This window comes from Bombina bombina, chromosome 4 (assembly GCF_027579735.1).
Source record: "Bombina bombina isolate aBomBom1 chromosome 4, aBomBom1.pri, whole genome shotgun sequence".
NCBI classification, from domain to species: domain Eukaryota; kingdom Metazoa; phylum Chordata; class Amphibia; order Anura; family Bombinatoridae; genus Bombina; species Bombina bombina.
In genome coordinates this window covers 307,172,008-307,189,085 of record NC_069502.1, presented here as the reverse complement: position 1 = coordinate 307,189,085, position 17,078 = coordinate 307,172,008, and the positions used below count along the sequence as shown (strand labels likewise).

At 34.4% G+C, this 17,078-nt stretch overlaps 1 protein-coding gene and 1 long non-coding RNA gene across 2 annotated transcripts in view; one reads left to right on the top strand and one right to left on the bottom strand.

Annotated features, from left to right (window-relative positions):
• DOCK10 (dedicator of cytokinesis 10) overlaps window positions 1-17,078 on the top strand; it is a 618,846-nt gene that overhangs the window by 339,597 nt on the left and 262,171 nt on the right. The window contains 2 exon segments of the mRNA XM_053710021.1: window positions 12,143-12,256; window positions 13,494-13,565. Of these exon segments, the coding sequence (XP_053565996.1) occupies window positions 12,143-12,256; window positions 13,494-13,565 (186 nt within the window).
• LOC128656230 (uncharacterized) overlaps window positions 1-17,078 on the bottom strand; it is a 30,231-nt gene that overhangs the window by 12,666 nt on the left and 487 nt on the right. The window lies entirely within an intron of this gene.

Below are 17,078 nucleotides of genomic sequence, written 5' to 3'. Positions count from 1 at the left end.
AGGCCTGAGTAAACGCTGCCTCCATAGGAATTAAGATGCCCTTGATTAATTGAGCATCAGCAAGTGTGACCACCTCTATAAAAGCAGAAGTTTTATCAGTTTTTTTATCTAGAGCATTCAGGTGTGTGTTAACTCAATGCAAAGGAGGAAAGACAGCAGCAATGATCTTAGAGAAGCAATTGTTGCTGCCCATCAATCTGGGAAGGGTTATAAGGCCATTTCCAAACAATTTAAAGTCCATCATTCTACAGTGAGAAAGATTGGAAAACATTCAAGACCGTTTCCAACCTTCCCAGGAGTGGATGTCCCAGCAAATTCACACCAAGGTTAGACCATGCAATGCTCAGAGAGATTGCGAAAAACCCAAGAGTTACATCTCTCATGTTAAATGTTAAGGTTCATGACAGTACAATTAGAAAAAGACTGAACAAGTATGGTTTATATGGAAGGGTTGCCAGGAGAAAGCCTCTTCTCTCTAAAAAGAACATGGCAGCCTGGCCGCGAGCTGGGGGTGGGGGGTGGGGTTCGGCAGCGGGTGGGACCGCTGCACTACAGAAAAAAAAAGTTGAAGAGGAAGGAGGGAGAGGGGATCCAAGTGGATGGGGATTTTGGCACGTGTACACAGGCTTTATGACTAGTATGTATAAATACTGTTTATATAAAATACATATATATAGCTATGTATCTATAGGAATAGATATGCAGATATATGTATATACACATATATATAGAAATATGTATTTAAGAATAAAAAGGGCATTATCCTGTAAGTAAAGAACATTGGAATGTTAAATATGTACGATAAATATATAGTAAAACACATAAAACAGCCCTTGTAACTTTTGTACGCAATTTTTTAAATAATTTTTATTAGTTTTATTATCTATGTAAATGTACTTTTAAATGTATTTTGTGAGACTTTTTATTGAGCGTAACAGTTAACCAGATCCCTGTCATGCTAACCCGCCGCGCGTAGAATTCAGTTGCACTCAAATAAACTAATTTACTTTCAACTTGTAATACGCGTGCTACTTCCGATGCTAGCAAACACCTCCAATAAACCCGATATTGTTTTGCACAACTATTAGTGCTCCACTCGCAATCTAGTATAAAATATTTTTATTAATATTCGTATGAATATTTTTTATCAGATGGTATATGCATGAGTATAACACTTTATTTTAATGTAATTATGTTGTGTTTGGCGCATATTTTTTTTTCCTTTTTTAATCTCGCAAACCCACTAATTTCATGAGGTGCTTGAGCGAATGCGTTCATTTTCAACTCGTTATAAGCGCACAAGTTAGCATGGTTGCAATATTGCTTATAATCTAGCTCTATTTTTGTTTTGCCCATTCTCTGTATAGAAAAAAGCAGAACAGATTTTATATTTTTTGTTAGTAACAAAGACTTTCATGAGAATTTATTTTGAAGGCACTGGGTTGTGAAAATAAAATTGGCATATAATTCCACTTGTCTTAGAAAGCTCTTGCTTAATGTATAAGAACTATTAACTAGCAGATATTATTAAAGGTACACTAAAGTAAAAATTAAACTTCATGATCCAGATAGAGCATGCAATTTAAAAAAAACAACTTTCCAATTTAGTTCCATTATTAACCCTTTGAGTGCTAATGACGAGCCGTCACTAGCACTCTCCCACCTTGAGGGAGATCTGGTAGCTCCCACCCGCTCCTACCCCGGCGATCGTGCCTGTAGAATGACAGGCATCGCCGGGGCATCCCGTTTTGCGTGGTGACGTTACGTGCAATAACATGATGACGTTACCGCGCAACATTATTTATACTTAAAGGGATACTGAACCCAAAATTTTTATTTCACGATTCAGATAGAGCAAGCAATTTTAAGCAGCTTTCTAATTTACTCCTATTATTAATTTTTCTTCAAGAAACAAGGGGTGTGTATCAAACTGTTTGTGAGACAGACAGGCCTACCTCTAGGTTTGCAAAAAATCTCACAAATTTGCAAACATGGATGCTAGACAGGACAACAGAAAGAGTTAGAGGTGGCGCCTACGGCTAGCTGTCTTGAAAATAAAAAGTAAATAATTTTATAAAATCAAATAGTGTAAATCAACGTAATAATATTAAAAAAGTGTTTTGTGGAAAAAATGTGCCATACAAGAATATTAGAAGAGTAAATAAATAAAATATTTTATTGAAAATAAATATATTAAAACACAATAATGATGGTATATAATGTATTCAATATAATAAAAAATGTATTGAAACCCAACAATTACTGGATACGTGACTTAGTGGCTGGATTCTATAATATGAATGTATATTTACTAGATGCTGGTTGAGAATCCAATGAGCGCAATATACTTAAAAAAATATATAATAATTGTATCAATAGACACTTAAAAAGGCTCAAAAAAGGAAAAAAAACTGTAAAAAAAGTTCAGAAAAAGTGAAAAAAAGAAAAAAATAAGAAAAAATATATTGAAAAAAATGAAATGAAAAAAAAAATGAAAAAAAATAAGAAAATATAGATAAGAGAATAAAAAATATATAAAAAAACAATGTTTCTATTTACGTTTAAAAATGCTGCAGCAAGAAAAGGGGTAATGAAAGCTGACACTTGAGACTTTGTGTGCAAACAACTTCTTTGGAAAGGACTGTATTCCTGGGTATATATGAAAAGTCTCTAGGTTCCCACGTGGATCTTTTAATCTTCACAACAATCCTAGAAGTTATATATCATCTCCTGAAGAGTTAATAAAAGTCTATAATGTTGCTATTGTTGCACTGTAGCCATAGAGATTTGTAATCCTAAAAATTCTGATAGTGTGTATCAATTTCAATGTTAGTATTGAAAGTAAGGTATATATGAGTCTTCTTCTATAACAATGTTGCAAATTCTTGCTAAGGTGCAATTCCTTTAAAAGCGGAGCAACCAATGTTGTTTCAAAGGGGCTCACTTGCAGTTTTAAGGTAAATCTCTTGACATATATTTTTATGTGTTACGTGAAATCTTTTCATATGGGGCAAGAATTCTTTCTACAATCTTGTGTATGTTATATTATCTTCATAGACATACAAATGAAAAGAATCTCTTACCCGATCCTTCAATAGTTCTGTTTGCAGCGACGCCAGTGATAGTGTGTAGTGGCGTTTTTCTCTGAACCGGAAGTAGCTATGTAACGAAGGATCCGATCCTCACATACCTTCCTTAGTATCAGTAAATAGGTGAAAGAAATCTTTTCGGCGATCTGCCAAGAAGCTCCTATCGTCCAATGAGTTGAAAAATTTTCACTTTCAGGTGGACGGTTTTGGGAGCAAAAGAAAAACTATAACTGGCCAGTTATTCGAAGAGTAAATGCTGGAGCTGGTTATCTTCTACGCGTTTCGGCTTTTAGGACACAAGCCTTTATCAAGTATAACAGATCCGGCTTCTCCCAGGTATTTAAACGGTTTCCTGTTAACCCTTCATGGCTGGAACAAAATTTTGTTAACATGTGCAAGTTACCTTGTAGTTATTGAAAAGTCATCACTTAATATTGCTATTTTTATCCTTTAATCCGTCATTTTACCATCATATATACCTTAGACGTGTATTAGTAATATTTTATTATACTTTATGAAGGAGATTGAACTTTCATAATGAAGAATCAATGTTTTTTTTCAAAAAATTAGCTTGAAAGAATGAGGTTATAAAAAGTAAAAAATATCAGAACATTTTTTTATATTATTAGAAAAAATATATAAAAAATATATCTAAAAATAAAATAAAAATGAAGAGTGAAAAAAAGAATATATGTATATAAGAAAATAAACATATATATAAAAAAAATTTTGTTATATAAAAAAACGTGTATATATATATATATATATATAATATATATAATGAGCCTGTGTCTAAAAATGTTGAGCCAGTGTCTAAAGATATTGAGCCACCACATGTCCAATGAGATGAATTAATCACTAATGAGCATGTAACATTCAGCTCTATATTAAATTACTAGTATGCTCATCAATGGTTTGAGAGGGCTCCCAGCGTGTCAATCATTAATCGGCATATAACATTCCTCGGCATGATATAATAATGGAGCATAGAGAGGAATGTTATATGCCGATTAATGATTGACACGCTGGGAGCCCTCTCAAACCATTGATGAGCATACTAGTAATTTAATATAGAGCTGAATGTTACATGCTCATTAATGATTAATTCATCTCATTGGACATGTGGTGGCTCAATATCTTTAGACACTGGCTCAACATTTTTAGACACAGGCTCATTATATATATTATATATATATATATATATATATATATATATATATATATATATATACACGTTTTTTTATATAACAAATTTTATTTATATATATATGTTTATTTTCTTATATACATATATTCATTTTTTCACTCTTCATTTTTATTTTATTTTTAGATATATTTTTTATATATTTTTTCTAATAATATAAAAAAATGTTCTGATATTTTTTACTTTTTATAACCTCATTCTTTCAAGCTAATTTTTTGAAAAAAAACATCGATTCTTCATTATGAAAGTTCAATCTCCTTCATAAAGTATAATAAAATATTACTAATACACGTCTAAGGTATATATGATGGTAAAATGACGGATTAAAGGATAAAAATAGCAATATTAAGTGATGACTTTTCAATAACTACAAGGTAACTTGCACATGTTAACAAAAATTTTGTTCCAGCCATGAAGGGTTAACAGGAAACCGTTTAAATACCTGGGAGAAGCCGGATCTGGTATACTTGATAAAGGCTTGTGTCCTAAAAGCCGAAACGCGTAGAAGATAACCAGCTCCAGCATTTACTCTTCGAATAACTGGCCAGTTATAGTTTTTCTTTTGCTCCCAAAACCGTCCACCTGAAAGTGAAAATTTTTCAACTCATTGGACGATAGGAGCTTCTTGGCAGATCGCCGAAAAGATTTCTTTCACCTATTTACCGATACTAAGGAAGGTATGTGAGGATCGGATCCTTCGTTACATAGCTACTTCCGGTTCAGAGAAAAACGCCACTACACACTATCACTGGCGTCGCTGCAAACAGAACTATTGTAGGATCGGGTAAGAGATTCTTTTCATTTGTATGTCTATGAAGATAATATAACATACACAAGATTGTAGAAAGAATTCTTGCCCCATATGAAAAGATTTCACGTAACTCATAAAAATATATGTCAAGAGATTTACCTTAAAACTGCAAGTGAGCCCCTTTGAAACAACATTGGTTGCTCCGCTTTTAAAGGAATTGCACCTTAGCAAGAATTTGCAACATTGTTATAGAAGAAGACTCATATATACCTTACTTTCAATACTAACATTGAGATTGATACACACTATCAGAATTTTTAGGATTACAAATCTCTATGGCTACAGTGCAACAATAGCAACATTATAGACTTTTATTAACTCTTCAGGAGATGATATATAACTTCTAGGATTGTTGTGAAGATTAAAAGAGCCACGTGGGAACCTAGAGACTTTTCATATATACCCAGGAATACAGTCCTTTCCAAAGAAGTTGTTTGCACACAAAGTCTCAAGTGTCAGCTTTCATTACCCCTTTTCTTGCTGCAGCATTTTTAAACCTAAATAGAAGCATTGTTTTTTTATATATTTTTTATTCTCTTATCTATATATTTTTTTTTTATTTTTTTTTCATTTCATTTTTTTCAATATATTTTTTCTTATTTTTTCTTATTTTTTTCTTTTTTTCACTTTTTCTGAACTTTTTAAAAAAAAATGTTTCCTTTTTTTGAGCCTTTTTAAGTGTCTATTGATACAATTATTATATATTTTTTTTTTGAAGTATATTGCGCTCATTGGATTCTCAACCAGCATCTAGTAAATCTACATTCATATTATAGAATCCAGCCACTAAGTCACGTATCCAGTAATTGTTGGGTTTCAATATATTTTTTATTATATTGAATACATTATATACTATCATTATTGTGTTTTAATATATTTATTTTCAATAAAATATTTTATTTATTCACTCTTCTAATATTCTTGTATGGCACATTTTTCCACAAAACACTTTTTTAATATTATTACGTTGATTTACACTATTTGATTTTATAAAATTATTTACTTTTTATTTTCAAGACAGCTAGCCGTAGGCGCCACCTCTAACTCTTTCTGTTGTCCTGTCTAGCATAAATTTTTCTTTGTTCTTTTGCTATCTTTATTTGAAAAAAAGGCATCTAAGCTAAGGAGCCAGCAAATTTTTGGTTCAGACAATGGACAGCACTTGTTTATTGATGCTGTCCAATCAGCAAGGACAACCTAGGTTGTTCACCAAAAATGGGCAGGCATCTAAACTTACATTCTTCCTTTTCAAATAAACATACTAAGAGAATAAAGAAAATTTGACAATAGGAGTAAATTAGAATGTTGCTTAAAAATGCATGCTCTATCTAAATCCCGAAAGAAAAAGTTTGGGTTCAGTGTCTCTTTAACAATGTTAAGTATAGGAGCAGGGGGCATGCTGCTTATAAGCCTGTATCTCAGGCATCTAAGCAGCTACAGACCTCCAAGACCCACCATTAGAAAGGTAATCGCCTAATCTGTCCAACAGTGTAAGTCTTGGGGGTCTAAAAAAAAAAAAAGAGAGAAACAAAAATGTGTTAAAAAAATAAATCAAAAATCTTAGCACCCAGGTGGGAATGGGTTAATTTGTGCACAGTACTTTATGTGTGCACTTTCTGAGGCATCAGCTCCTACTGAGCATGTGCAAGTATTCACAGACTTATGTACATATATATTGTGATCAACTGATGGCTTTCAGATGATACAAGTGACATGGAAATGGAATAAGAAACATATTACTACTCATTTGATCAAATCAGCCAATAGGATTGAGCTTGCATTCTATTGGCTGTGCACTGGCAAAATTACATATATAGCTCATATCCAGCCTTTATATATAGGAGCAGTTCAAGTTCTGAATTTGTCCGGACAAGCCTCTCCCTTTACAAGCAGGACAAAACAATGTTATATCTCCAAATGTCTGATATTAAAGGCAGTGTAATTCAGCGCAATACAAAGTTTGTGAACTGCAAACTTCCTGAGCTGCAAAACTTCCATACTTACACTATCACGTACCTTACTACGTAATCCTTTCTCTCACCAGACTCTACATTTGCATTGGGAAAGATGCGCTGTAACTGTTGCTCGCCACCCTGACTCCGTCTGGATCCCTTGCTGTCCCAGGTATCCCGTGTATCACGTGGGAGGAGTCAAGTGAGTTCTTTCACCCAATCAGCGTTCCTGAATAACGGCTTTAGTAGCACAGTGAAAGCTGTGAAGGGATTTATCGGAGTATACTGTTTAACTCTGCACAGAGTGTCTCTTGAGACTGTGTATACTCTTAGTTCAGTATTGATTAGGTTCCATCAACGCATTTTGTTTTGCAACAGGCTTTTTCAAGATGGTTATCACTTCCATTTCTGTGATTTAAATACCTTTCCGTTTCCTGTGATTGGATATTTACAGGCGCTTGTCCTTTAAGGTGGTTTATTTCTTAAGGTGGTAAGAGTCATTTAATACTTTATATATCACAATCTTCATAAATTATACAACATTCAAAGGTTTAAATAATATAAAAATCATTGTGAATATATCATCATTAAAGCTATAAGTTGAAAGAATTTTGGTTTAACTTAAGCTATAAAGAATAAAATACAGCTATAGATATTTCAAACTTCATCAGTTAATCCAAAATAAAGGGGTTAAGGTCGAATTCCGAAATGTTCCAAATGTTCCTATTTCATGTATCATTTCAGCCTCCTTTCTCAGAATTTGTTTCTGATAATCCCCTCCTCTCCAATTCTTTTTTATTGTATTTATCCCCCACCATGTTAAATCCTTTGTACTATTCTTGTGTACTTTCTTGAAATGTTCATACAGACGTGTATCTAGATTACCCTTTTCAATATTGTTTAGATGTTCTCTTATTCTTTCATTTACAGTTCTTGTAGTTTATCCTAAGTACTGTAATTTACAAGAGCATTGGAGAATGTATAAAATGCCCTTATCAGTGCACCTAATGGTGCCTTTGATATCATATTGCTTACCATTAGTGACCAGAGCACATATAAAGAGATAAAATTGAATCCGACCAATACCAATATAACCAAATTAAAAAACTTGCTAGAACGAGCAAAACTTGGGGGAATAATTAACAATAAAGAATATGAGTATCTTTACATATAGCAGTCAATCCCACCATGGTCCCAATACACACACTATACCACAATAGTAAACCAAAACCACACAATGAAATTGTTACCTTATTCAGACCCCGATTCAATAGTTGGTTTACATACTATTAACGCATTACCTGCAGACGCATCCCCATAAGAAATCTCTAACCCGCCCTTTGACAGCCTTTGAAAACATGTGTATACACACTTTCCCCAATAAAGGTATACTATCGCTTATACATCAACAGATCCTTTCATCTTACGCTTCTACTCTACCATCTTATGTTAAAAAGTGGGAAATTGAAATAGGTGACTCCTGCACCAACAAAGAATGGTTGCATATCTTTGCCAGGATGAGCAAGTCCTCATTTTCTATCTCAACGCTAGAGATGTACCTGAATCTTCTAAGCAGATGGTACTACACACCACACCGCCTACACTAGTTATTCCCTGGCACACCTGTCTGGTGCTGGAGAGGCTGCTCAGATTTAGGCACTTCTACTCATATATGGTGGTCCTACCCCATAGCTGAAAATTTCTGGAAACTGATCACCAGAACAATTCCAGAAATTTCCAAAAATGCCTCTCTTTTATTTTTTACTGAAAGTACACAAAGATATGCCCAAACTACCAGGGAGACCAATTATATCGGGGATACAATCTATAACTTCAAATTTATCGGAATTTGTAGATTTACACCTTCAGAAATATATAAGATATTTGCCATCACATATTAAAGACACAACGCATATAATAAATCTTTTCACTTGGACGAAGAACTTATATTAGCCACATATGATGTGACTTCACTGTACACGAACATTGATCATGAGAAGGGCATAGAAGCGATAGAATATTTTCTGAAAAGAGACAATGAAGAACACATGAATCTGAATAATTTTATCCTGAATAGTTTTAGATTTATCTTAATGAATAATGTATTTTCCTTTAATGGAAGAATGTATATTCAGGTTAAGGGTACAGCAATGGGTACGAGGTTTGCACCCAGCTATGCAAACCTATTTATGGGAAAATGGGAGAAAGAGTTCCTGTAAGGACATAACTTGGGTGCATACCTTATATTATTCAGAAGATTTATTGACGATATACTAATAATATGATAGGGGGAATGTAGAAAGCCTAGCATAATTTTGCATACCTTATATTATTCAGAAGATTTATTGACGATATACTAATAATATGATAGGGGGAATGTAGAAAGCCTAGCATAATTTTTCAGAGATATGAATTCAAATAACATAGGCTTGAAATGTACTTATGAACATAGTAAGGATGAAATCACATTCCTAGATTTAGATATTGTAATTGAAAAAAGCACAATTTTGGTAACCACAAACCACTTTAAAGAGGTGGACGCGAACAATTATGTTCACTCAAACAGCTGTCACCTACCTCTTTGGATAGAGAACATCCGTAAGGGACAGTTTGTGAGAATATGGAGGAACTGTTCTAAAAGCACTGATTTTGAGAAACAAGCAACTATCCTAGAAGATATTATGGAAATAGAGTATAATATGGAACTTATAGAAAAAGCAAAAAATAAAGTAAAAATGAAGGATAGAAAATAGATGCTAAGTAAACAGGAGAAAAAACGGTGCTCTGACAAAATGCAGAAGGACATTTGGCAGACGGACATTTGGCAGACGGACATTTGGCCGACAGACAGAAAGCTAAAGAATGTTCCGATTTCGGCCGAGGGCAGATACGTTCCAGAGTGCTCTGTTCTAATCAGAGCCTCGGGAGCCGCAACTGCCTCTGGGAACCTTACCATGGGTCACAGACCACACGTTTTGTAATTCTCTGTCTGGGAAATTATCTATCTATCAAATCTATCTATTTATCTATCAAATCTATCTATCTATCGTATCTATCAAATGTATCTATTGCATCTATTGATCTATCTATCTAATCTATGTATCTATCTATCAAATCTATCTATCTCGTGGCCGGACTGTTATCTGACAGACACTTGTGTTTCGGCCAAATGTCCGTCGGCCAAATGTCCGTCTGCCAAATGTCCGTCGGCTAAAAGTCCGGCTACGGAAAAAACACAATATAGATGATAAATTGATATTACCATTTATAACAAATTTAAATTGTAACTATAAGAATATGGAACATATTATACGTAAGCACTGGCATTTAGTCAAATCAGATGACATACTGGGGGAAAATATTTCAGATAGACCGAAGTTTGTATACAGGAAAGCCCCTAATCTAAGAAACATACTAGCCCCAAGTGTGTATAGGGGAAAAAGTAAAGCAAAACAATTGGTAGATTTAAGAGGACATAACTATGTGGATCTTATCCTTGTTATAGCTGCAATGCGTGTGAATTCAGTAAGAAAATTAAGTCATACACATCCACAAGCAATGGTAAGCAATATGGTATCAAAGACACAATTAGGTACATTTGATACATTCTCCAATGTTCTTGTAAATTACAGTACTTAGGAGAAACGACAAGAACTGTACGTGAAAGAATAAGAGAACATCTAAACAATATAGAAAAGGGTAATCTAGATACACGATTGTATGAACATTTCAAGAAAGTACACAAGAATAGTACAAAGGATTTGACATGGTGGGGGATAAAGAAAATAAAAAAGAATCGGAGAGGAGGGGTTATCAGAAACAAATTCTGAGAAAGGAGGCTGAAATGATACATGAAATAGGAACATTGCACTGTCTTGGGTTAAATTCAGAATTCAACCTTAACCCCTTTATTCTGGATTAACTGATTGAGTTTAAATATCTATAGCTGTATTTTATTCTTTATAGCTTAAGTTAAACCAAAATTCTTTCAACTTATAGCTTTAATGATGATATATTCACAATGATTTTTATATTTTTTAAACCTTTGAATGTTGTTTAATTTATGAAGATTGTGATATATGAAGCATTAAATGACTCGTACCACCTTAAGAAATAAACCACCTTAAAGGACAAGCGCCTGTAAATATCCAATCACAGGAAACGGAAAGGTATTTAAATCACAGAAATGGAAGTGATAACCATCTTGAAAAAGCCTGTTGCAAGGCAAAATGCGTTGATGGAGCCTAATCAATACTGAACTAAGAGTATACACAGTCTCAAGAGACACTCTGCGCAGAGTTAAACAGTATACGCTGGTAAATCCCTTCACAGTTTTCACTGTGCTACTGAAGCTGCTATTCAGGAATGCTGATTAGGTGTAAGACCTCACGTGACTCCTCCCACGTGATACACGGGATACCCGGAACAGCAAGGGATCCAGACGGAGTCAGGGTGGTGAGCAACAGTTATGCTGCGTCCTCCCACTGCGAATGGAGAGTCTGGTGAGAGAAAGAATTACCCAGACCGGGAGTAAGGTACGTGATGGTGTAAGTTTGGAAGTTTGGCAGCTCAGGAAGTTCAGAGTTCACAAACTTTGTATTGCACTGAATTTACGCTGCCTTTAATATCGGACATATGGAGATGTAACATTGTTTTGTCCAGCATGTAAAGGGAGAGGCTTGTCCGTACAAATTCAGAACTTGAACCGTTCCTATATATAAAGGGTGGATACGAGCTCTATATGTAATGTTGCCAGTGCACAGTCCTTGCACCTGTATGTTTTAACTGTATTAATCGATTTTTAAATTTTGGTATATTACTTTGTGTGTGTCAAAGTGACCAGTCACTGTAGCTATTTGTCTTTTTATAAATATATCTACTTTATTATAGTGTTGTCTGTATTTTTATCATTAGATTCACACATATATATAGTATTACTAGGAATACCTGCGGCTGTTTTAGCGCTTCTTATAAACATCTTCTTTTACATTTCTGTTAAGACTAGTGTGTTTACACATACACACATATAGAAACATAAGTGTAGATTATTTTACTATATTTGATGTACTTTCTGATTCTTTCTTAGTATGTCTTTAAAACAAACTCCAATGGGGATCGGACTGTCCATGAAGAACTTTCTAAAGGCATTTCCATTCTCTTAAAATCAAATGATCAAGTTACAATAAAGCTTGTATTACGGGTGAGTTCTTCAGTAATCCATAAAACTGTCTTTTCAGGGTTTTATTCCTGTGCCTATTCTTCACACTTATCTCTATTGTATTGTGAGGTAGACATTAGTACTGAATGGCAATACTTTGCTTATTTTGCATACATTTGCTGCTTTGTCTATGCAAGCTTTTCAAACTTTTTCAGCAAGAGAGTCACTGGAGTGTGTTAGAAAGCATCACACCAGATGAAAGTGTCAGAAATATCACAATATGTTTATATTAATGTTTTTAGTAAAATATCCATCTCTTATCTATCTATTTATTTCCTTCACCTTAGGAGATTATTTTGTGGCCACCCCTTGCTTATACAATGCTGTTAAACTGAATCATAGTAAACGTTCATGCTAATGGTGACATCACTAAGCAAAAGCAGGGCTAATAGCATTAGCTTATTAAAAAAAAACTTGTGCCTAGGAGAGTTGCAACTGTGAATCTGAGCCTGCTTATATTTATAAATATACATTTAAGTGATTTTGTAGGGCAACTATAAATACGTACCATTAAGCTGAATGCCCAATGAGTTCACATTAAGGGGTAGATTTATTAATGGTCAAGCGGACATGATTTGCTGTAGCGTATTATGTCCGTTTAACCTCGCTAATTGCCGACAGCATACACTGTTGGCATTTAACTTTGCACAAGCATTTCTGGTGAAATGCTTGTGCAATGCCGCCCCCTGCTCAGCGAGCAGGGGCCGTCAATCATCCCGATCGGATCTGGATAATTTCATTCCGCAACCTAAAAGTTGGAGGACAAGTTAAGGAGCAGCGGCCTTATAACCGCTGCTTCTTAACGTCCGTTTCAGGCGGACTTGAAACGATGGGGCTCCGAAACAGCATCCGCTGCTTAATAAATTGAGCCCTAAGCATTAGGTTTTCCTATATCTTTTTTTATTTTGCATTTTTCACACCTTTTGACATTCCAAGACCCCTAGATCATTTAATTTGTGATTGAAATCACTGGCACTTTAATATCAATAAATAAAACCTTTTTTTTTTCACTACAGGGGCATCATACACAAAACATTTCTATCATTCATATACAAAAGCAGCCTCTAAATGTGTGAATGTTTTTGCCTAAAAAGCTCTTTAAATTGAAGCTATTAGAGCAATGTCAGTTGTATACACCCTACTAATGTTTGTGTCCGGCTGTTCCTACTAATTCTCTTATAGATATAAATGAATTGACTTCATGTTTTTCTTTTCTCAGCATTGCTGGTTCTTCTTTGAAATTATTATTAAATCCATGGCCCAGCACCTCCATTGCAATAACATCATGCAGGTAAAGCACTTTTTAATGGCAAATTGTGTACGTTACTGTTTAACTGATAAATTAAATTGGATTTGCTACTTTCCCAAATTCACTAAAGATCCCTGAGTATTCTACAAGCTAGCAGCTCAACAAGGGAGACCAGTAATTATTCATGTGATTAATTGATATTATTGGTGAAGTAATTTTGTGTTATTTTATAGTCATAATGTAAGTGTATATATTAATGTCACATTTTTTTTCAATTGATTAGTATAGTTTAAAGGGCCATAATAGTAATAAAAAATAAAATGATCTGGTTCATTAGAGCATGTCATTTTAAGACTAGAAACCTGCACTTCTAAGGGCTAGATTACAAGTGGCGCACTAAAGTCAACACGGTTTGCGATAAGCAATATCACAACTGTGTTATCTTGTGTGCGGTTTACAAGTTGAAAGCAAACGGGTGTGCTCAAGCTAAAACAAAATTTACGAGACTGAAGACTAAGCGTAAAGTGTAAGGGGTAAAAAAAGCTGCAGCAAGTACAACATAAGTACATTAAAATACACTCATATATACACTATATGAATAAAATTATTCATATAAATATTAAAAAATATATATAAGGGTTAAAAGGTATATAGTATCTGACAAGGTGCTTGACTGGAAAGTGCTAAAATGTATGTACATATATATATATATATACAGTTCCTTTAGGGAAAGCACTATCTCACCACTCCAGCCAGTGCCACGGTGCTCTGCTAAATAACATACAAACGTTTCACAAATGCAGGCCTTCTCACCACCGCATGGCATTGGACCACGTACCTCCAATGCCACGCGGTGGTGATAGGGCCAAGAGACTACTACAATTGGAGGGCAGATGGATCCATAGATTGGACACACTGGCCCCAAAAGGGCTGAATACGTCTCTTGACTTTAGTCCATTCTATTAAACCTACACTCGTGTGATTATCTTTGCCTGAACCCATCTAATCTTTTCATGTGAGCTCACTGTTTATAAGTTTCTACCAATACTCCATGGAGACATGATGTTATTAATATTTTTCCACAATTGGCTTTTACTTCGAGCTATAGCCTGGGTTATATACATTATATGTATTAACTACTATTTATTGTGGGATATATTTTGTTATTGTGTATCTAGTGAATGTATTAGACAGTATCCAATACCTGCTATTATGATGCTATTTTTTATGTGAAATACATTAGTTATATGTATAGGCAGACAATTATTTGTCTGCTGTCATGGTCGTTGGTATTGGAGCATTGACTATTATTTGTGATTCACTACTTCCCCATGTTTGTTACGCTTAGTTCATTTTTGATCACATGTGTGAATGATAGCAGACAATGTCCATCCCCAATGCCCCTTGTTGTACCCGGCATTATATATTATGTTATTTTGATATGATCCGGTGTTTGGTCTATTTGGGTATTTCATGTGGGTAATGCGTGTGTACATTGGATCGCTTTTTTGCACTGGATCGCTCTTTTACATTCTTTATGTTCTCATATGCTGCCAAAGGCGCTGATTGTACGGTTCTACTGTAGCTACCATGGTTTGTTGCTAACATGTTGCTATTGGCAACGCGCTTATCCTATGTGGACACTGGCTATACGCAGGCTCGCTGAGGCCAACATTTGCACTGACACTTCAGGCTTTCCGACGTTACTATGGCAACGTTGTGCCATGCGTCATCACGCTAGGCACGTGGTGTGCCTACGTGACGTCATTGCCGCAATTGGGAAGACGCGATCGGCTGTGTGGCGGCAATTTTAACCTTCAGCTCATCTTTATAAGGGATATGTTTTTAACAAGTGTGTTAGATGATTTTAAGTGTGTTGTACTTTTTGTGAACATATGCTGACATTTTACAAAGGCACAATGTCGTGCCGAAACGTTATGTCACTATATTTTAAATGACCTAATAAATTTTGGATATTTTATCAAGACCAGTGAGTGCCTGCATTTGTGAAACATTTTATATATATATATATATATATATATATATATATATATATATATATATATATATATATATATATATATATATATATATATATATGTGTGTGTGAATGGGTGTATTTATGTGTTTGTATGCAAATATACGCACACATATGAACTCATATATATATATATACACATATACAGTACATATATATTCAAATTTATATAGATATATATTTATAGAAATATATTTTATAAACAAAATCATCAGATATATATAGAACACATTTTATATTTAAATAAAAAGCAAATTTTCTTCTTTTTGAAGACCATTGGAATGTGAAATATTAGTACCTTCTGGTTTAGTGCTATAGGTCTAACGCGGTGTCAGGTTAGTGGTCAAGCGATAAGTGTTAATTGTTTTTTTAAAAGCATGCTCCATTGAAGTTCTATGAGGAGAAGTTAAAGGGATATTCCAGCCTATAATTGGAAACCACGTGGGTGCATTTCAGCAATGAACAGAAGCAATTTTCTAATATACATGCATTAGCAAAAATTCTTCAAATAAAAGCTATAGCTGTTTCAAAAGTGTATTTAAGTTTGCACCGTGCACCAGCATTTTAAACACAAAACTTGCTCAGAGAGCCTAAGGTGCTTGTACCATCTGGAAATGACTCAATTTGTTAATTGCTGACACGATACAAGCCACTGATGATCTGAGCAGCTGTATTATTTAAAATGTGGGTGCAGTAACACTATCTAGTTATGTTTCACATGCATGTGCAGAGAAAAATATTAAAGGGACAGTCAACACCAGAATTTTTGTTGTTTTAAAAGATAGATAATCCCTTAATTACCAATTCCCCAGTTTTGCATAACCAACACAGTTATAATTATACACGTTTTACCTTTCTAATTACCTTGTATCTAAGCCTCAGCAGACTGCCCCTTATTTCAGTTCTTTTGACAGACTTGCAGTTTAGCCAATCAGAGCTGTCTCCATGGTAAATTCATGTGCCTGAGCTCAATGTTATCTATATGAAACACATGAACTAATGCCCTCTAGTGGTGAAAAAATGATCAAAACGCATTTAGATTAGAGGCGGCCTTCAAGGTCTAAGAAATTAGCATATGAACCTCCTAGGTTTAGCTTTCAACTAATAATACCAAGAGAACAAAGCAAAATTGATGATAAAAGTAAATTGTAAAGTTGTTTAAAATTACTTGCTCTATTTGAAACATGAAAGTTTTTTTTGGACTTGACTGTCCCTTTAACACTAAAACAGTGATAACTTTTACTAGAAGCATATTTGCCAATACATGTATATTGCAAATATGTTTCTATTCAAAGATGTAATAAATCTTTGTGCATTTAAATTTTGACTGGAATACCCCTTTAATGCGGTCAAAGTATTGATGTTAGCATGCATCGGGTTTCCCTTGTGAGCTAACTCTTTAATTTCAATACACGCTCTGTACCAGCAATGATTGTCAGGTCCCAAACAGCACTTCTACTGTGTGTTTACCCTCTTGGGGGGTTAAACACATAATATTGCAGGGTCACTAGTCTTAA